At 46.4% G+C, this 16,491-nt stretch overlaps 1 protein-coding gene across 1 annotated transcript in view; it reads right to left on the bottom strand.

The window, feature by feature from the left end:
- The window catches only part of KSR2 (kinase suppressor of ras 2), a 451,469-nt gene that overhangs the window by 202,931 nt on the left and 232,047 nt on the right, over positions 1-16,491 (bottom strand). The window contains exon 5 of the mRNA XM_038762755.1: positions 1,913-2,094. Within this exon, the coding sequence (XP_038618683.1) occupies positions 1,913-2,094 (182 nt within the window). The remainder of the gene's footprint in view (positions 1-1,912; positions 2,095-16,491) is intronic.

Raw genomic sequence — 16,491 nt, 5'->3', positions numbered from 1 at the left:
TGAGCCCCACGTGGGACGGGACTGTGTCCACACCGATTTGCTCAAATCCACCCCAATGCTTAGTACCGTCCCTGGCGCATAGTGAGTGCTCAACAAATACCATCATTATGATGAGTCAGAGGTCATGGGTTCAAATCCTGGCTCCCCCACTTGTCAGCTGTGTGACTTTGGGCAAGCTGCTTCACGTCTCTGGGCCTCAGTTCCCTCATCTGTAAAATGAGGATTAAGACTGTGAGCCCCTGTGGGACAACCTGATCACCTTGTAACCTCCCCAGCGCTTAGAACAATGTTTTGCACATAGTAAGCGCTTAATAAATGCCATCATCATCATCATCATCATCAGCATGATTATTCCGGCCCCATTAACCCCATTATAGAGCCTCCCAGTTATAACCTAGCCCGTTGTTGGGTAGGGACCGTCTTTATATGTTGCCGACTTGTACTTCCCAAGCGCTTAGTACAGTGACCGGCACACAGTGAGCGCTCAGTAAATACGATCGAATGAATGAATGAATGAATCTCCCTTTTCCGCTGCAGCGTCCGTTCAGTCTAAGATCGATTGCCCCTGAGTGGGGAACCTGTCCACTAATTCGGTGATTTTGGACTCTCCCAAGCACTTAGTACAGTGCTCGTCGTGGATCGGGAATGTGTCTATTGCTTTATTGGACTGTCTCATTCATTCATTCAATCGTATTTATTGAGCGCTTACTGTGTGCAGAGCACTGTACTAAGTGCTTGGGAATCAATCAATCAATCATATTTATTGAGCGCTTACTGTGTGCAGAGCACTGTACTAAGTGCTTGGGAATCAATCAATCAATCGTATTTATTGAGCGCTTACTGTGTGCAGAGCACTGTACTAAGTGCTTGGGAAGTACAAGTTGGCAACATACAATCAATCAATCAATCGTATTTATCGAGCGCTTACTGTGTGCAGAGCACTGTACTAAGAGCTTGGGAAGTACAAGTTGGCAACATACAATCAATCAATCGTATTTATCGAGCGCTTACTGTGTGCAGAGCACTGTACTAAGCGCTTGGGAAGTACAAGTTGGCAACATACAGAGACGGTCCCTACCCAATAACGGGCTCACAGTCTAGAAAGGTGAGACAGACCACAAAACAAAACATGTGGACAGGTGTTCAGTCATCAGAATAAGTAGAAGTAAAGCTAGATGCACATCATTAACACAATAAATAGAATAGTAAATATGGACAAGTAAAATAAATAGAGGAATAAATTCATTCATTCATTCATTCAATCGTATTTATTGAGCGCTTACTGTGTGCAGAGCACTGGACTAAGCGCTTGGGAAGTACAAGTTGGTAACATATAGAGACAGTCCCTACCCAGCTGTGGGCTCACAGTCTAAAAGGGGGAGACAGAGAACAAAACCAAACATACTAACAAAATGAAATAAATAGAATAGATATGTACAAGTAAAATAAATAAATAAATAAATAAATAAATAAATAAATAGAGTAATAAATATGTACCAACATATATACATATATACAGGTGCTGTGGGGAAGGGAAGGAGGTAAGATGGGGGGATGGAGAGGGGGACAAGGGGGAGAGGAAGGAAGGGGCTCCGTCTGGGAAGGCCTCATTCATTCATTCGTTTCAATTCATTCAATTCATTCAATCGTATTTATTGAGCGCTTACTGTGTACAGAGCACTGGACTAAGCGCTTGGGAAGGCCAAGTCGGCGACATAGAGAGACGGTCCCTACCCAACAACGGGCTCAAAGTCTAGAAGGGGGAGACAGGCCGCAAAGCAAAACACGTGGACGGGTGTCAAGCCGTCACAGTAAATAGAAGTAAAGCTAGAGGCACAATTATTATTATTACTATTATTGTTATTATCATTATTATTATTATTATTATTATTATTATTAACCGCCGACTTACTTGAGGAAACGTTAGCGTCGGTGTGGACGGGAGGCGTGGAGGGAAGGAAGGGAGGGTAGCCGACGAAGAAGGACCTCACGGGTCTCTCGCAGAGGAGCGGGGAGCGCTGGGCCGGAAGGTTCTCACAGCTGCCAACGCTCGTGTGGATCTTCAGGTTCAAGGGTTTGTTCTTCTTCTTGGCTCTGACGGACCCCCGGAGATGCAGAAAAGGAGAGAAGAAATGATAAGAAAATAATAATAATCATAAAAATGGCATTTATTAAGCGCTTACTATGTGCCTATAATAATAATGGCATTTAGTAAGCGCTCTCTATGTGCCAAGCACTGTTCTAAGCGCTGGAGAGGGTATAAGGGAATAATAATGACAGCATTTGTTAAGCGCTTACTATGTGCCAATGATAATAACGGCATTTATTAAGCGCTCACTATCATCATCAATCGTATTTATTGAGCGCTTACTATGTGCAGAGCACTGTGTGCCGAGCACTGTTCTAAACACTGGAGAGGGTATAAGGTAATAATAATGATTCTTCCATCGGACTGTAGGACAGCGGAGTGGGGTTTGGGATTTATGGGGCCTAAAAAGAAAGGTAATGCTAGCCCGTGAACATGAGTGTCTCAGACAAAAGAGAGTCTTTTGGAATAGATAAAACACCCTCAGGCAATCCATCAATCATACCTATTGAGCACTTACCGTAGGCAGAGCACTGTACTGAGCGCTTGGGAGAGTACAATGCAGCAGAGTTGGTAATAATAATAATAATAATGATATTTGTTAAGCGCTTACTATGTGCCAAGCACTGCTTTATTTCTATTTCTTCTGATGACAGGTGACCGCATGTTTTGTTTTGTTCTCTGTCTCCCCCTTTTAGACTGTGAGCCCACTGTTGGGTAGGGACCGTCTCTATATGTTGCCGACTTGGACTTCCCACGCGCTTAATACAGTGCTCTGCACACAGCAAGCGCTCAATAAGTATGACTGAATGAATGAATGAGTGTTCTAAGCACTGGGGTAGAAACAAGGTAATCAGGTTGTCCCACACGGGGCTCATCTTAATCTCCATTTTACAGATGAGGTAACTGAGGCCCAGAGAATAATAATAATAATAATAATAATAATAATAATAATAATAATGACATTTATTAAGCACTTAGTACAGTGCTTTGCACACAGTAAGCACTCAATAAATACGATCGAATTGCATTCAACTGAACTGAATTTATGGTATGGGTTAAGTGCTTATTATGTGTAAAACACTGACATAGCACTGACATAGGTACAAGTCTCTATATGTTGCCGAACTGTACTTCCCAAGCGCTTAGTACAGTGCTCTGCACACAGTAAGTGCTCAATAAATACAATTGAATGAAAAGGGAATTAGGTTGGACACAGGCCCTGTCCCACATAATAATAATAACAATAATAATAGCATTTATTAAGTGGCTACTATGTGCAAAGCACTGTTCTAAGCGCTGGGGAGGCTATAAGGTGATCAGGTTGTCCCACGCGGGGCTCACAACCTTAATCCCCATTTTATGGATGAGGTCACTGAGGCCCAGAGAAGTGAAGTGACTTGCCCAAAGTCACACAGCTGACAAGTGGCGGAGCCGGGATTTGAACCCACGACCTCTGGCTCCCAAGCCCAGGCTCTTTCCACTGAGCCACGCTGCCTCCCTAGTACTCAGCACAGTGTTCCCCACACAGTAAGCGCTCAATAAATACCATTGATCTGAATGAACAAAAAGGTTCACTGCCTCTTCTTCTATTTTTTTATACGGTATGTGTTACGCGCTCACTACGTGCCAGGCCCTGTACTAAGCGCTGGGCTAGAAACAAGGTAATCAGGTTGTCCCACACGGGGCTCACAATCTTAATCTCCATTTTCCAGATGAGGTAACTGAGGCCCAGAGAATAATAATAATAATAATAATGATGGCATTTATTAAGCGCTTACTACATGCAAAGCACTGTTCTAAGCGCTGGGGAGGTTACAAGGTGAGCAGGTTGTCCCACACGGGGCTCACAACTTTAATCCCCATTTTACAGATGAGGTGACTGAGGCCCAGAGAAGTGAAGTGACTTGCCCAAAGTCACACAGCTGACAAGCGGCGGAGCCGGGATTTGAACCCACGACCTTTGGCTCCCAAGCCCGGGCTCTTTCCACTGAGCCACGCTGCCTCCCTAGTACTCAGCAGACTGTTCCCCACACAGTAAGCGCTCAATAAATACCATTGATTTGAACGAACAAAAAGGTTCACTGCCTCTTCTATTTTTTATACGCGCTCACTATGTACCAGGTCCTGTACTAAGCGCTGGGCTAGATCCAAGCTAATCGGGTTGGACGCAGTCCCTGTCCCATTTGGGGCTCACAGTCTTCATCCCCATTTCACAGATCAGGTCACTGAGGCACAGAGAAGTAAAGTGACTTGTCCGTGGTCACACAAGAGACGAGGCCGCCCCGACAGCGGGGACACCCCCTGCCCCCCAGCACCGCGGCCTCAGCCCGGCCCGGGGATATATGTATATATGTTTGTAAATATTTATTATTCTATTCATTTATTTTACTTGTACATATTTATTCTATTCATTTTATTTCGTTAATATGCTCTGTTTTGTTGTCTGTCTCCCCCTTCTAGACTATGAGCCCGCTGTTGGGTAGGGACCGTCTCTCTAGGTGGCCGACTTGTACTTCCCAAGCGCTTAGTGCAGTGCTCGGCACACAGTAAGCGCTCAATAAGTACTACTGAATGAATGAATTTATTTACTTTACTTGTACATATTTATTCTGTTTATTTTATTTCGTTAATATGTTCTGTTTTGTTCTCTGTCTCCCCCTTCTAGACTGTGAGCCCGCTGTTGGGTAGGGACCGTCACTATAAGTTGCCAACTTGGACTTCCCAAGCGCTTAGTACAGTGCTCTGCACACAGTAAGCGCTCAATAAATACGATTGAATGAATGAATGAATTTATTTATTTATTCATTCATGACTTTTTTGGCATTTTTTATTAAGCGCTTACTATGTGCCAAGCACTGTTCTAAGCGCTGGGGAGGTTACAAGGTGATCAGGTTGTCCCTCGTGGGGCTCACAGATTTAATACCCATTTGCCAGATGAGGTAACTGAGGCACAGAGAAGTTAAGTGACTTGCCCAAAGTCACACAGCTGACAACTGGCGGAGCCGGGATTTGAACCCATGACTTCTGACTCCCAAGAGCGGGCTCTTTCCACTGAGCCACGCTGCTTCTCTTAAGAGGGAGGGAGGACTGGTATTTTTTCTTTAGGCTATTTATTAAGCGCCTACTATGTGCCAGGCACTGTACTAAGCGTTGCGGTAGATACAAGCTAATCAGGTTGGACCCAGTCCCTGTCCCACGTGGGGCTCACAGTCTTCATCCCCATTTTACAGATGAGGCCCAGAGAAGTGAAGTGACTTGCCTAAGATCACACAGCAGACAAGGCCCAGAGCAGTGAAGCGACTTGCCCAAGGTAATAATAACAATAATTATTATGGTATTTCTTAAGCGTTTACTATGTGCCAAGCACTGTTCTAAGCGCTGGGGTAGATACGAGATTATCAGGTTGTCCCACGTGGGGCTCACAGTCTTCATCCCCATTTTACAGATGAGGGAATGGAGGCCCAGAGAATTGAAGTGTGTTGCCTAAGATCACACAGCGGACAAGGCCCAGAGACGTGAAGCAACTTGCCCAACGTAGTAATAATAATAATAATTGTGGTATTTGTTCAGCGCTTACTATGTGCCAAGCACTGTTCGAAACGCTGGGGGAGATACAAGGTAATCAAGTTGTCCCATGTGGGGCTCACAGTCTTCATCCCCATTTTACAGATGAGGGAACGGAGGCCCAGAGAAGTATAGTGTGTTGCCTAAGATCACACAGCAGACAAGGCCCAGAGACGTGAAGCATCTTGCCCAAGGTAATAATAATAATATTAATTATGGTCTTTGTTAAGCGTTTACTATGTGCCAAGCACTGTTCTAAGCGCTGGGGGAGATACAAGGTAATCAAGTTGTCCCATGTGGGGCTCACAGTCTTAGTCCCCATTTTACAGATGAGGTCACTGAGGCACATAAAAGTGAAGTGGCTCGCTCAAGGTCACACAGCAGAGAAGTGGCAGGATTAATAATAATAATGATGAAAGTGATGGCATTTATTAAGCGCTTACTATGTGCCAAGCACTGTTCTAAGCGCTGGATTAGAACCCACGACCTCTGCTTCTCAAGTCCGGGCTCTTTCCCCTAAGCCACGCTGCGTCTCCAAGGTCACCCAGAAGGCAAGTGGGAGGGTGGAGATTAGAACCCAGGTTCTCGGACTCCCACACTCGAGCTCTTTCCACCAGGCCACATCGCTCCCCTAACCCGACAGAGACGGAGATCCTTCTCTCCTCCCCCATCCCGTCCTTAATCAGAAGGCGATGAACATTGATTCCCAAGAACGCGGAGGGGACATGAATGCGAAAATCAGGCCGAATTCTGCCTTAACCTCCATTTTACAGATGAGGTCACTGAGGCACATAGAAGTGAAGTGGCCCGCTCAAGGTCACACAGCAGACAAGTGGCAGGATTAATAACAATAATGAAAATGATGGCATTTATGAAGCACCTACTATGTGCCAAGCACTGTTCTAAGCGCTGGATTAGAACCCACGACCTCTGCTTCCCAAGTCCGGGCTCGTTCCCCTAAGCCACGCTGCGTCTCCAAGGTCACCCAGAAGGCAAGCGGGAGGGTGGAGATTAGAACCCAGGTTCTCGGACTCCCAAACTCGAGCTCTTTCCACCAGGCCACATCGCTCCCCTAACCCGACGGAGACGGAGATCCTTCTCTCCTCCCCCTTCCCGCCCTTAATCAGAAGGCGATGAACATTGATTCCCAAGAACGCAGAGGGGACATGAGTGCGAAAATCAGGCCGATTCTGCCTTAACCTCCATTTTACAGATGAGGTCACCGAGGCACATAGAAGTGAAGTGGCTCGCTCGAGGTCACACAGCAGACAAGTGGCAGGATTAATAATAATAATGAAAATGATGGCATTTATTAAGCGCTTACTATGTGCAAAGCACTGTTCTAAGCGATGGATTAGAACCCACGTTTGGGTAGAGACTGTCTCTATATGTTGCCAACTTGTACTTCCCAAGCGCTTAGTACAGTGCTCTGCACACAGTAAGCGCTCAATAAATACGATTGATCGATTGATTGATTGATTGCTTCCCAAGTCCGGGCTCTTTCCCCTAAGCCACGCTGCATCTCCAAGGTCACCCAGAAGGCAAGCGGGAGGGTGGAGATTAGAACCCAGGTTCTCGGACTCCCAAACTCGAGCTCTTCCCACTAGGCTACGTCGCGCCTCTAACCCGACAGAGACGGAGATCCTTCTCTCTTCCCTCTTCCCGCCCTTAATCAGAAGGTGATGAACATTGATTCCCAAGAACGCAGAGGGGACATGAATGCGAAATCAGGCCGATTCTGCCTTAATCCCCATTTTACAGATGAGGTCACTGAGGCACACAGACGTGAAGTGGCACGCTCAAGGTCACACAGCAGACAAGTGGCAGGATTAATAATAATAATGAAAATGATGGCATTTATTAAGCGCTTACTATGTGCCAAGCACTGTTCTAAGCGCTGGATTAGAACCCACGTTTGGGTAGGGACTGTCTCTATATGTTGCCAACTTGTACTTCCCAAGCGCTTAGTACAGTGCTCTGCACACAGTAAGCGCTCAATAAATACGATTGATTGATTGATTGATTGATTGATTGATTGCTTCCCAAGTCCAGGCTCTTTCCCCTAAGCCACGCTGCGTCTCCAAGGTCACCCAGAAGGCAAGCGGGAGGGTGGAGATTAGAACCCAAGTTCTCGGACTCCCAAACTCGAGCATTTTCCACCAGGCCACGTCGCTCCTCTAACCCGACGGAGATGGAGATCCTTCTCTCCTCCCCCTTCCTGCCCTTAATCAGAAGGCGATGAACATTGATTCCCAAGAACGCAGAGGGGACATGAATGCGAAATCAGGCCGATTCTGCCTTAATCCCCATTTTACAGATGAGGTCACTGAGGCACACAGACGTGAAGTGGCACGCTCAAGGTCACACAGCAGACAAGTGGCAGGATTAATAATAATAATGAAAATGATGGCATTTATTAAGCGCTTACTATGTGCCAAGCACTGTTCTAAGCGCTGGATTAGAACCCACGTTTGGGTAGGGACTGTCTCTATATGTTGCCAACTTGTACTTCCCAAGCGCTTAGTACAGTGCTCTGCACACAGTAAGCGCTCAATAAATACGATTGATTGATTGATTGATTGATTGATTGATTGCTTCCCAAGTCCAGGCTCTTTCCCCTAAGCCACGCTGCGTCTCCAAGGTCACCCAGAAGGCAAGCGGGAGGGTGGAGATTAGAACCCAAGTTCTCGGACTCCCAAACTCGAGCATTTTCCACCAGGCCACGTCGCTCCTCTAACCCGACGGAGATGGAGATCCTTCTCTCCTCCCCCTTCCTGCCCTTAATCAGAAGGCGATGAACATTGATTCCCAAGAACGCAGAGGGGACATGAATGCGAAATCAGGCCGATTCTGCCTTAATCCCCATTTTACAGATGAGGTCACTGAGGCACACAGACGTGAAGTGGCACGCTCAAGGTCACACAGCAGACAAGTGGCAGGATTAATAATAATAATGAAAATGATGGCATTTATTAAGCGCTTACTATGTGCCAAGCACTGTTCTAAGCGCTGGATTAGAACCCACGTTTGGGTAGGGACTGTCTCTATATGTTGCCAACTTGTACTTCCCAAGCGCTTAGTACAGTGCTCTGCACACAGTAAGTGCTCAATAAATACGATTGATTGATTGATTGATTGATTGCTTCCCAAGTCCGGGCTCTTTCCCCTAAGCCACGCTACACCTCCAAGGTCACCCAGAAGGCAAGCGGGAGGATGGAGATTAGAACCCAGGTTCTCAGACTCCCAAACTCGAGCTCTTTCCACCAGGCCACGTCGCTTCCCTAACCCGACGGAGACGGATGATCCTTCTCTCCTCCCCCTTCCTGCCCTTAATCAGAAGGCGATGAACATTGATTCCCAAGAACGCAGAGGGGACATGAGTGTGAAAATCAAGCCGATTCTGCCTTAATCCCCATTTTACAGATGAGGTCACTGAGGCACACAGACGTGAAGTGGCATGCTCAAGGTCACACAGCAGACAAGTGGCAGGATTAATAATAATAATGAAAATGATGGCATTTATTAAGCGCTTACTACGTGCCAAGCACTGTTCTAAGCGCTGCATTAGAACCCACGACCTCTGCTTCCCAAATCCGGGCTCTTTCCCCTAAGCCACGCTGCGTTCTCCAAGGTCACCCAGAAGGCAAGCGGGAGGGTGGAGATTAGAACCCAGGTTCTCGGACTCCCAAACTCGAGCTCTTCCCACCAGGCTACGTCGCGCCTCTAACCCGACGGAGACAGAGATCCTTCTCTCTTCCCTCTTCCCGCCCTTAATCAGAAGGTGATGAACATTGATTCCCAAGAACGCAGAGGGGACATGAGTGCGAAAATCAGGACGATTCTGCCTTAATCCCCATTTTACAGATGAGGTCACTGAGGCACACAGACGTGAAGTGGCACGCTCAAGGTCACACAGCAGACAAGTGGCAGGATTAATAATAATAATAATAATAATAATAATGATGGCGTTTACTAAGCGCTTACTATGTGCCAAGCACTGTTCTAAGCACTGGATTAGAACCCACGTTTGGGTAGGGACTGTCTCTATATGTTGCCAACTTGTACTTCCCAAGCGCTTTGTACAGTGCTCTGCACACAGTAAGTGCTCAATAAATACGATTGATTGATTGATTGATTGATTGATTGCTTCCCAAGTCCGGGCTCTTTCCCCTAAGCCACGCTGCGTCTCCAAGGTCACCCAGAAGGCAAGCGGGAGGGTGGAGATTAGAACCCAGGTTCTCGGACTCCCCAACTCGAGCTCTTTCCACCAGGCCACATCGCTCCTCTAACCTGACAGAGACGGATGATCCTTCTCTCCTCCCCCTTCCCGCCCTTAATCAGAAGGCGATGAACACTGATTCCCAAGAACGCAGAGGGGCCATGAATGCGAAAATCAGGCCGATTCTGCCTTAATCCCCATTTTACAGATGAGGTCACTGAGGCACATAGACGTGAAGTGGCTCGCTCGAGGTCACACAGCAAAGTGGCAGGATTAATAATAATAATGATAATGATGGCATTTATTAAGCGCTTACTATGTACAAAGCACTGTTCTAAGCGCTGGATTAGAACCCACGACCTCTGCTTTCAAATCCAGGCTCTTTCCCCTAAACCACGCTGCATCTCCAAGGTCACCCAGAAGGCAAGCTGGAGGGTGGAGATTAGAACCCAGGTTCTCGGACTCCCACACTCGAGCTCTTTCCACCAGGCCACGTCGCTCCTCTAACCCGACGGAGACGGATGATCCTTCTCTCCTCCCCCTTCCCGCCCTTAATCAGAAGGCGACGAACATTGATTCCCAAGAACGCAGAGGGGCCATGAATGCGAAAATCAGGCCGATTCCGCACACTTGAAACAGAAGCGAGGTAAACCAGGGTAGACGGCGTGGGTCGCTGAAGACTCCCACGACGCGTTAAATGGCGACAGAAAGCATTTCAGCACTTTCTGGGTGAAGACCGAATCTCATTTCCAGCCATTATTTGGGTTCTGAAGAGGCTTTTCACTTCCCTTTGGGGGTCCAAAGAAAGCCCTCCAATTTGCGGGATTATCCGACTTCTGGGGACGCGGGGAATTGATATTCACGGCGGATGGGAATTCATATTCATGACTTGCGAGTGAATGGTTTCTAAGCCGCAGGTGCGCCTAAGAGAACCGTCACCCCAACACCTGCAGATGTTTGCTTCTAGGAAAATCCCACAGAAAACACGGCCCCCCGGGATCCGACCGGGACTTCTGAGCCACCTTCCCACCCCCGGCCCTGTTCCTGACCTAAAATGACACGTCTTCGTCCTCGAATACTTCCCCTAGCTGAGAAGCCGCGTGGCTCAGTGGAAGGAGCCAGGGCTTTGGAGTCGGAGGTCATGAGTTCAAATCCCGGCTCCACCAGTTAATCAATCAATCGTATTCATTGAGCGCTTACTGTGTGCAGAGCTGGACTAAGCGCTCGGTAAGTCCAAGTTGGCAACATATAGAGACAGTCCCTACCCAACAGTGGGCTCACAGTCTAAAAGACAGTTGTCAGCTGTATGACTTTGGGCAAGTCACTTCACTTCTCTGGGCCTCAGTGACCTCATCTGGAAAATGGGGATGAAGACTGTGAGCCCCCCGTGGGACAACCTCATCACTTTGTAACCATCACGTGTAGAACGGTGCTTTGCACATAATAAGCGCTTAATAAATGCCATCATCATTATTATTATTAAAGAGCTTGGGAGTCGTGGGTTCTAATCCCGCCTCCACCGCTTGTCTGCTGGGTGACCTTGGGCAAGTCACTTAGCTTCTCTGGGCCTCGGTTACCTCATCGGTAAAATGGGGATTGAGCGCGTGAGCCCCACCTCGGACAACCTGATCACCTTGTATCTACCCCGGCGCTGAGAACGGTGCCTGGCACATAGTAAGCGCTTAACAAATACCATCCTTATTCTTATTAGAATTATTAGAGAAGCAGCGTGGCTCAGTGGAAAGAGCCCAGGCTTTGGAGTCAGCGGTCACGGGTTCAAATCCCCACTCCGCCAATTGTCAGCTGTGTGACTTTGGGCAAGTCACTTCACTTCTCTGGGCCTCAGTTCCCTCATCTGTAAAATGGGGATGAAGACTGTGAGCCCTATGTGGGACAACCCGATCACCTTGTAACCTCCCCAGTGCTTAGAACAGTGCTTTGCACATAGAAAGCGCTTAACAAATGCCATCATTATTATTATTATAATTAGACTAGGCTCTCGAGTTTGGCACATAATATGCGCTTAACACAACACAATGTGTTGTGTGTGTAACACGTGCTTAAATAGCACAATTATTGTCGTTGCTACTATTCAAGAAGTGATTATTGAGAAGCAGCGTAGCTCAGTGGAAAGAGCCCGGGCTTGGGAGTCAGAAGTCATGGGTTCAAATCCTGACTCTGCCAATTGCCTGCTGTGTGACTTTGGGCAAGTCACTTCACTTCTCTGTGCCTCTGTTACCTCATCTGTAAAATGGGGATTAAGACTGTGAGCCCCACGTGGGACAACCTGATCACCCTGTATCCCCCCCAGCGCTTAGAACAGTGCTTTGCACATAATAAGGGCTATGTTGTTCGGTAGGAACCGTCTCTATATGTTGCCAACTTGTCCTTCCCAAGCACTTAGTACAGTGCTCTGCACACAGTAAGCGCTCAATAAATACGATTGAATGAATGAATGAATGAATAAATACCATTATCATTATTATTATTATTATTATTATTAAGGGGCAGGGGCAGGCTGGGCTCTGCTCCTTCTTCCTCCTGATCTCCCTGCCACATAAAAAGCAGTGTGGCCCAGTGGATAGAGCACTGTCCTGGAAGTCAGAGGACTCGAGTTCTAATCCTGCCTCCTCCACTTGTCTGCTGGGTGGCCTTGGGCAAGTCACTTCACTTCTCTGGGCCTCCATCTGGAAAATGGGGATTAAGACTGGAAGTCCCATGTGGGATAGAGATTGTGTCCAACCTGATTAGCTCGAATAATAACGATAATAATAATAATAATGGCATTTATTAAGCACTTACTAAGTGCAAAGCACTATTCTAAGCACTGGGGATTTACAAGATGATCAGGTTGCCCCACGGGGGGCTCACAGTCTTCATCCCCATTTTCTAGTCCAGAAGTGACTTGCCCAAAGTCACACAGCTGACAGTTGGTGGAGCTGGGATTTGAACCCATGACCTCTGACTCCAAAGCCCGGGCTCTTTCCACTGAGCCACGCTGCTTCTCGTACCTACCCCAGTGCTACCTTCATTCATTCATTCAATCGTATTTATTGAGCGATTACTGTGTGCGGAGCACTGTACTAAGTGCTTGGGAAGTACAAGTTGGCAACATCTAGAGATGGTCCCTACCCAACAGCGGGCTCACAGTCTAGAAGGGGGAGACAGAGAACAAAACAAAACATATTAACAAAATAAAATAAATAGAATAAATATGGACAAGTAAAATAAATAGAGTAATAACATATATTCATTCATTCATTCATTCAATCATATTTATTGAGTGCTTACTGTGTGCAGAGCACTGTACTAAGCGCTTGGGAAGTCCAAGTTGGCAACATATAGAGATGGTCCCTACCCAACAGCGGGCTCACAGTCTAGAAGGGGGAGACAGACAACAAAACAAAACATATTAACAAAATAAAATAAATAGAATGAATACGTAGAAATAAAATAGAGTAATAAATATGTACAAACGTATATTTATTCATTCATTCATTCATTCATTCAATCGTCTTTATTGAGTGCTTACTGTGTGCAGAGCACTGTACTAAGCGCTTGGGAAGTTCAAGTTGGCAACATATAGAGACAGTCCCTACCCAACAGCCGGCTCACAGTCTAGAAGGGGGAGACGGACAACAAAACAAAACATATAAACCAAATAAAATAAATAGAATAAATATGTACAGGTAAAATAAATACATAAATAGAGTAATAAATCTGTACAAACATATTTATATTCAGGTGCTGTGGGGAGGGGAAGGAGGTACGGTGGGGGGATGGGGAGGGGGAGCAGGGGGAGAGGAAGGAGGGGGCTCAGTCTGGCTACCTGCCACATAGCGCTTAACAAATACCACCATTTTTTTATTAAAAAAAGCACTCCATTCTCGAAAAATGGGCAAAAGTCAGTGTATTCCACAGGCCCCTGGCTAAAAGTCCTAGAATCCTCTGGGCTAGCCTCATCCTACTCAAACCAAGGCCTGCCCAGCCTCACTAAAGCCTGTTCTTTTTATTACCTCTCCCCGATTTATATTTTGCTCGATGCCTGGAAGCCTATTCAAATCTCCTCGTTCAATAAAAGATGAGCGTGGGATAATGAAATCCAAGTGCCCTTAAGGGCCAGGTTGTCACTCACTGACATTTCTGCTTGATTTCTTCTTCCCTTCGCTCGGTGACTTGACGGAGCTGGGGTACGGGGGCCCATTTCGAATGCAGGTCTGTGTCTGGGGAGGAATTGTTTTATTTACTCTTCTTTTTCCCTCAACTCGGGTCACACTCTCAATTTTAAAAACTTTTCCAGACATAGAGCGTCTATCTCCCCTGCTAATTTGGGCTTTTTTTTTTTTACGGCATTCGTTACGCGCTTACTATGTGTCAAGCACTTGTCATTCTAAGGAGTAAATACAAGTTTATCAGGTTGGACACGGTCGTTCATTCATTCAGTCCGTATTTATTGAGCGCTTACTGTGTGCAGGGCACTGGACTAAGCGCTTGGGAAGTCCAAGTTGGCAACATTTAGAGACGGTCCCTACCCAACAGCGGGCTCACAGTCTAGAAGGGGGAGACAGAGAACAAAACAACACATATTAACAAAATAAATTACTTATTTATTCATTCAGGTGAATATCCGTCTCCCCCTCAGACTGTAAACTCATTATTCATTCATTCATTCAATCGCATTTATTGAGTGCTTACTGTGTGCAGGGAACTGTACTAAGCGCTTGGGAAGTCCAAGTTGGCAACATCTAGAGCCGGTCCCTACCCAACAGCGGGCTCACAGTCTAGAAGGGGGAGACAGACAACAAAACAACAAGTATTAACAAAATAAAGTAAATAGAATGGCTTATAAATTACTTATTTATTCAGGTGAATATCCGTCTGCCCCCCAGACTGCAAACTCATCATTCATTCATTCATTCATTCATTCATTCATTCAATCGGATTTATTGAGCGCTTACTGTGTGCAGGGCACTGTACTAAGCGCTTGGGAAGTCCAAGTCGGAAACATCTAGAGATGATCCCTACCCAACAGCGGGCTCACAGTCTAGAAGGGGGAGACAGACAACAAAACAACACGTATTAACAAAATAAATAGAATAGCTTATAAATTACTTATTTATTCAGGTGAATATTCGTCACACACACCCCCAGACTGTAAACTCATTATTCATTCATTCATTCATTCATTCAATCATATTTATTGAGCGCTTACTGTGTGCAGGGCACTTTACTAAGCGCTTGGGAAGTCCAAGTTGGCAACATCTAAAGACGGTCCCTACCCAACAGCGGGCTCACAGTCTAGAAGGGGGAGACAGACAATGAAACAAAACGTATTAACCAAATAAAATAAATAGAATAAATATGTACAAGTAAAATAAATGAATAAATAGGGTAATAAATATGTACAAACATATATGCATATATACAGGTCTGTGTCTGGGGAGGAACAGTCCCTGTCCTACATGGGGCTCACGGTCTAAATTGGAGAGAAGAAGATTTTAATTCCCATTTTACAGATGAAGGAACTAAGGCGAGAGGTGGCCTGCTGTGCGGCTGTGTGACCTTGGGCAAGTCACTCCGCTGCTCGGGGCCTCAGTTTCCTCATCTGGAAAATGGGGATTAAACATCGGTTCTTCCTCCCAGTCAATAATAATAATAATAATAATAATAATGGTATTTATTAAGCGCTTACTATGTGCAAAGCACTGTTCTAAGCGCTGGGGGATACAAGGTGATCAGGTTGTCCCACGTGAGGCTCACAGTCTTAATCCCCATTTTACAGATGAGGGTACTGAGGCACAGAGAAGTTAAGTGACTTGCCCAAAGTCACACAGCTGACAATTGGTGGAGCTGGGATTTGAACCCATGACCTCTGACTCCAAAGCCCGGGCTCTTTCCACTGATACATGCTGCTTCGCACTGATACACGCTGCTTCAAGTCAAGTGGGTGAGCCCCGTGAGGGACGGGGACTGCGTCTGATCCGATTATCTCGTGTCTACCCTAGTGCTCAGTAGGGTGTTTAGCACATAGTAAGCGCTTAATAAATACCACAGCAATTACCATTTGTGGAGCATTTGAGGACAGGCAAATCTAGGCAGGAAGCAACTTCCCCCTCTAGACCGTGAGCCCGTTGAGGGCATGGATTATCTCTATTTGTTGCCGAATTGTACTTCCCAAGCGCTTAGTACAGTGCTCTGCACACGGTAAGCGCTCAAGAAATCCGATTGAATGGATGAATGAATGGAAGGCTCATTGTGAGCTGGGAACGTGTCTTCCAACTCTATTCTGTTTGAACTCTCCCAAGTGCTTAGTGCAGTGTTTTGCACACGGTATCCGGCGCTTAGAACAGTGCTTGGCACATAGTGAGCGCTTAGTAGAGAAGCAGCGTGGCTCAGCGGAAAAGGCATGGGCTTGGGAGTCAGAGGTCATGGGTTCAAATCCCGGCTCCGCCAATTGTCAGCTGTGTGACTTTGGGCAAGTCACTTAACTTCTCTGTGCCTCAGTTCCCTCATCTGGAAAATGGGAAGCAGCGTGGCAGAGAAGCAGCGTGGCTCAGTGGAAAGAGCCCGCTCTTGGGAGTCAGAAGTCATGGGTTCAAATCCCAGCTCTGCCACTTAT

This window comes from Tachyglossus aculeatus, chromosome 21 (assembly GCF_015852505.1).
Source record: "Tachyglossus aculeatus isolate mTacAcu1 chromosome 21, mTacAcu1.pri, whole genome shotgun sequence".
In the NCBI taxonomy this organism is placed as follows: Eukaryota; Metazoa; Chordata; class Mammalia; order Monotremata; family Tachyglossidae; genus Tachyglossus; species Tachyglossus aculeatus.
This window is presented reverse-complemented; position numbering and strand designations above follow the sequence as displayed.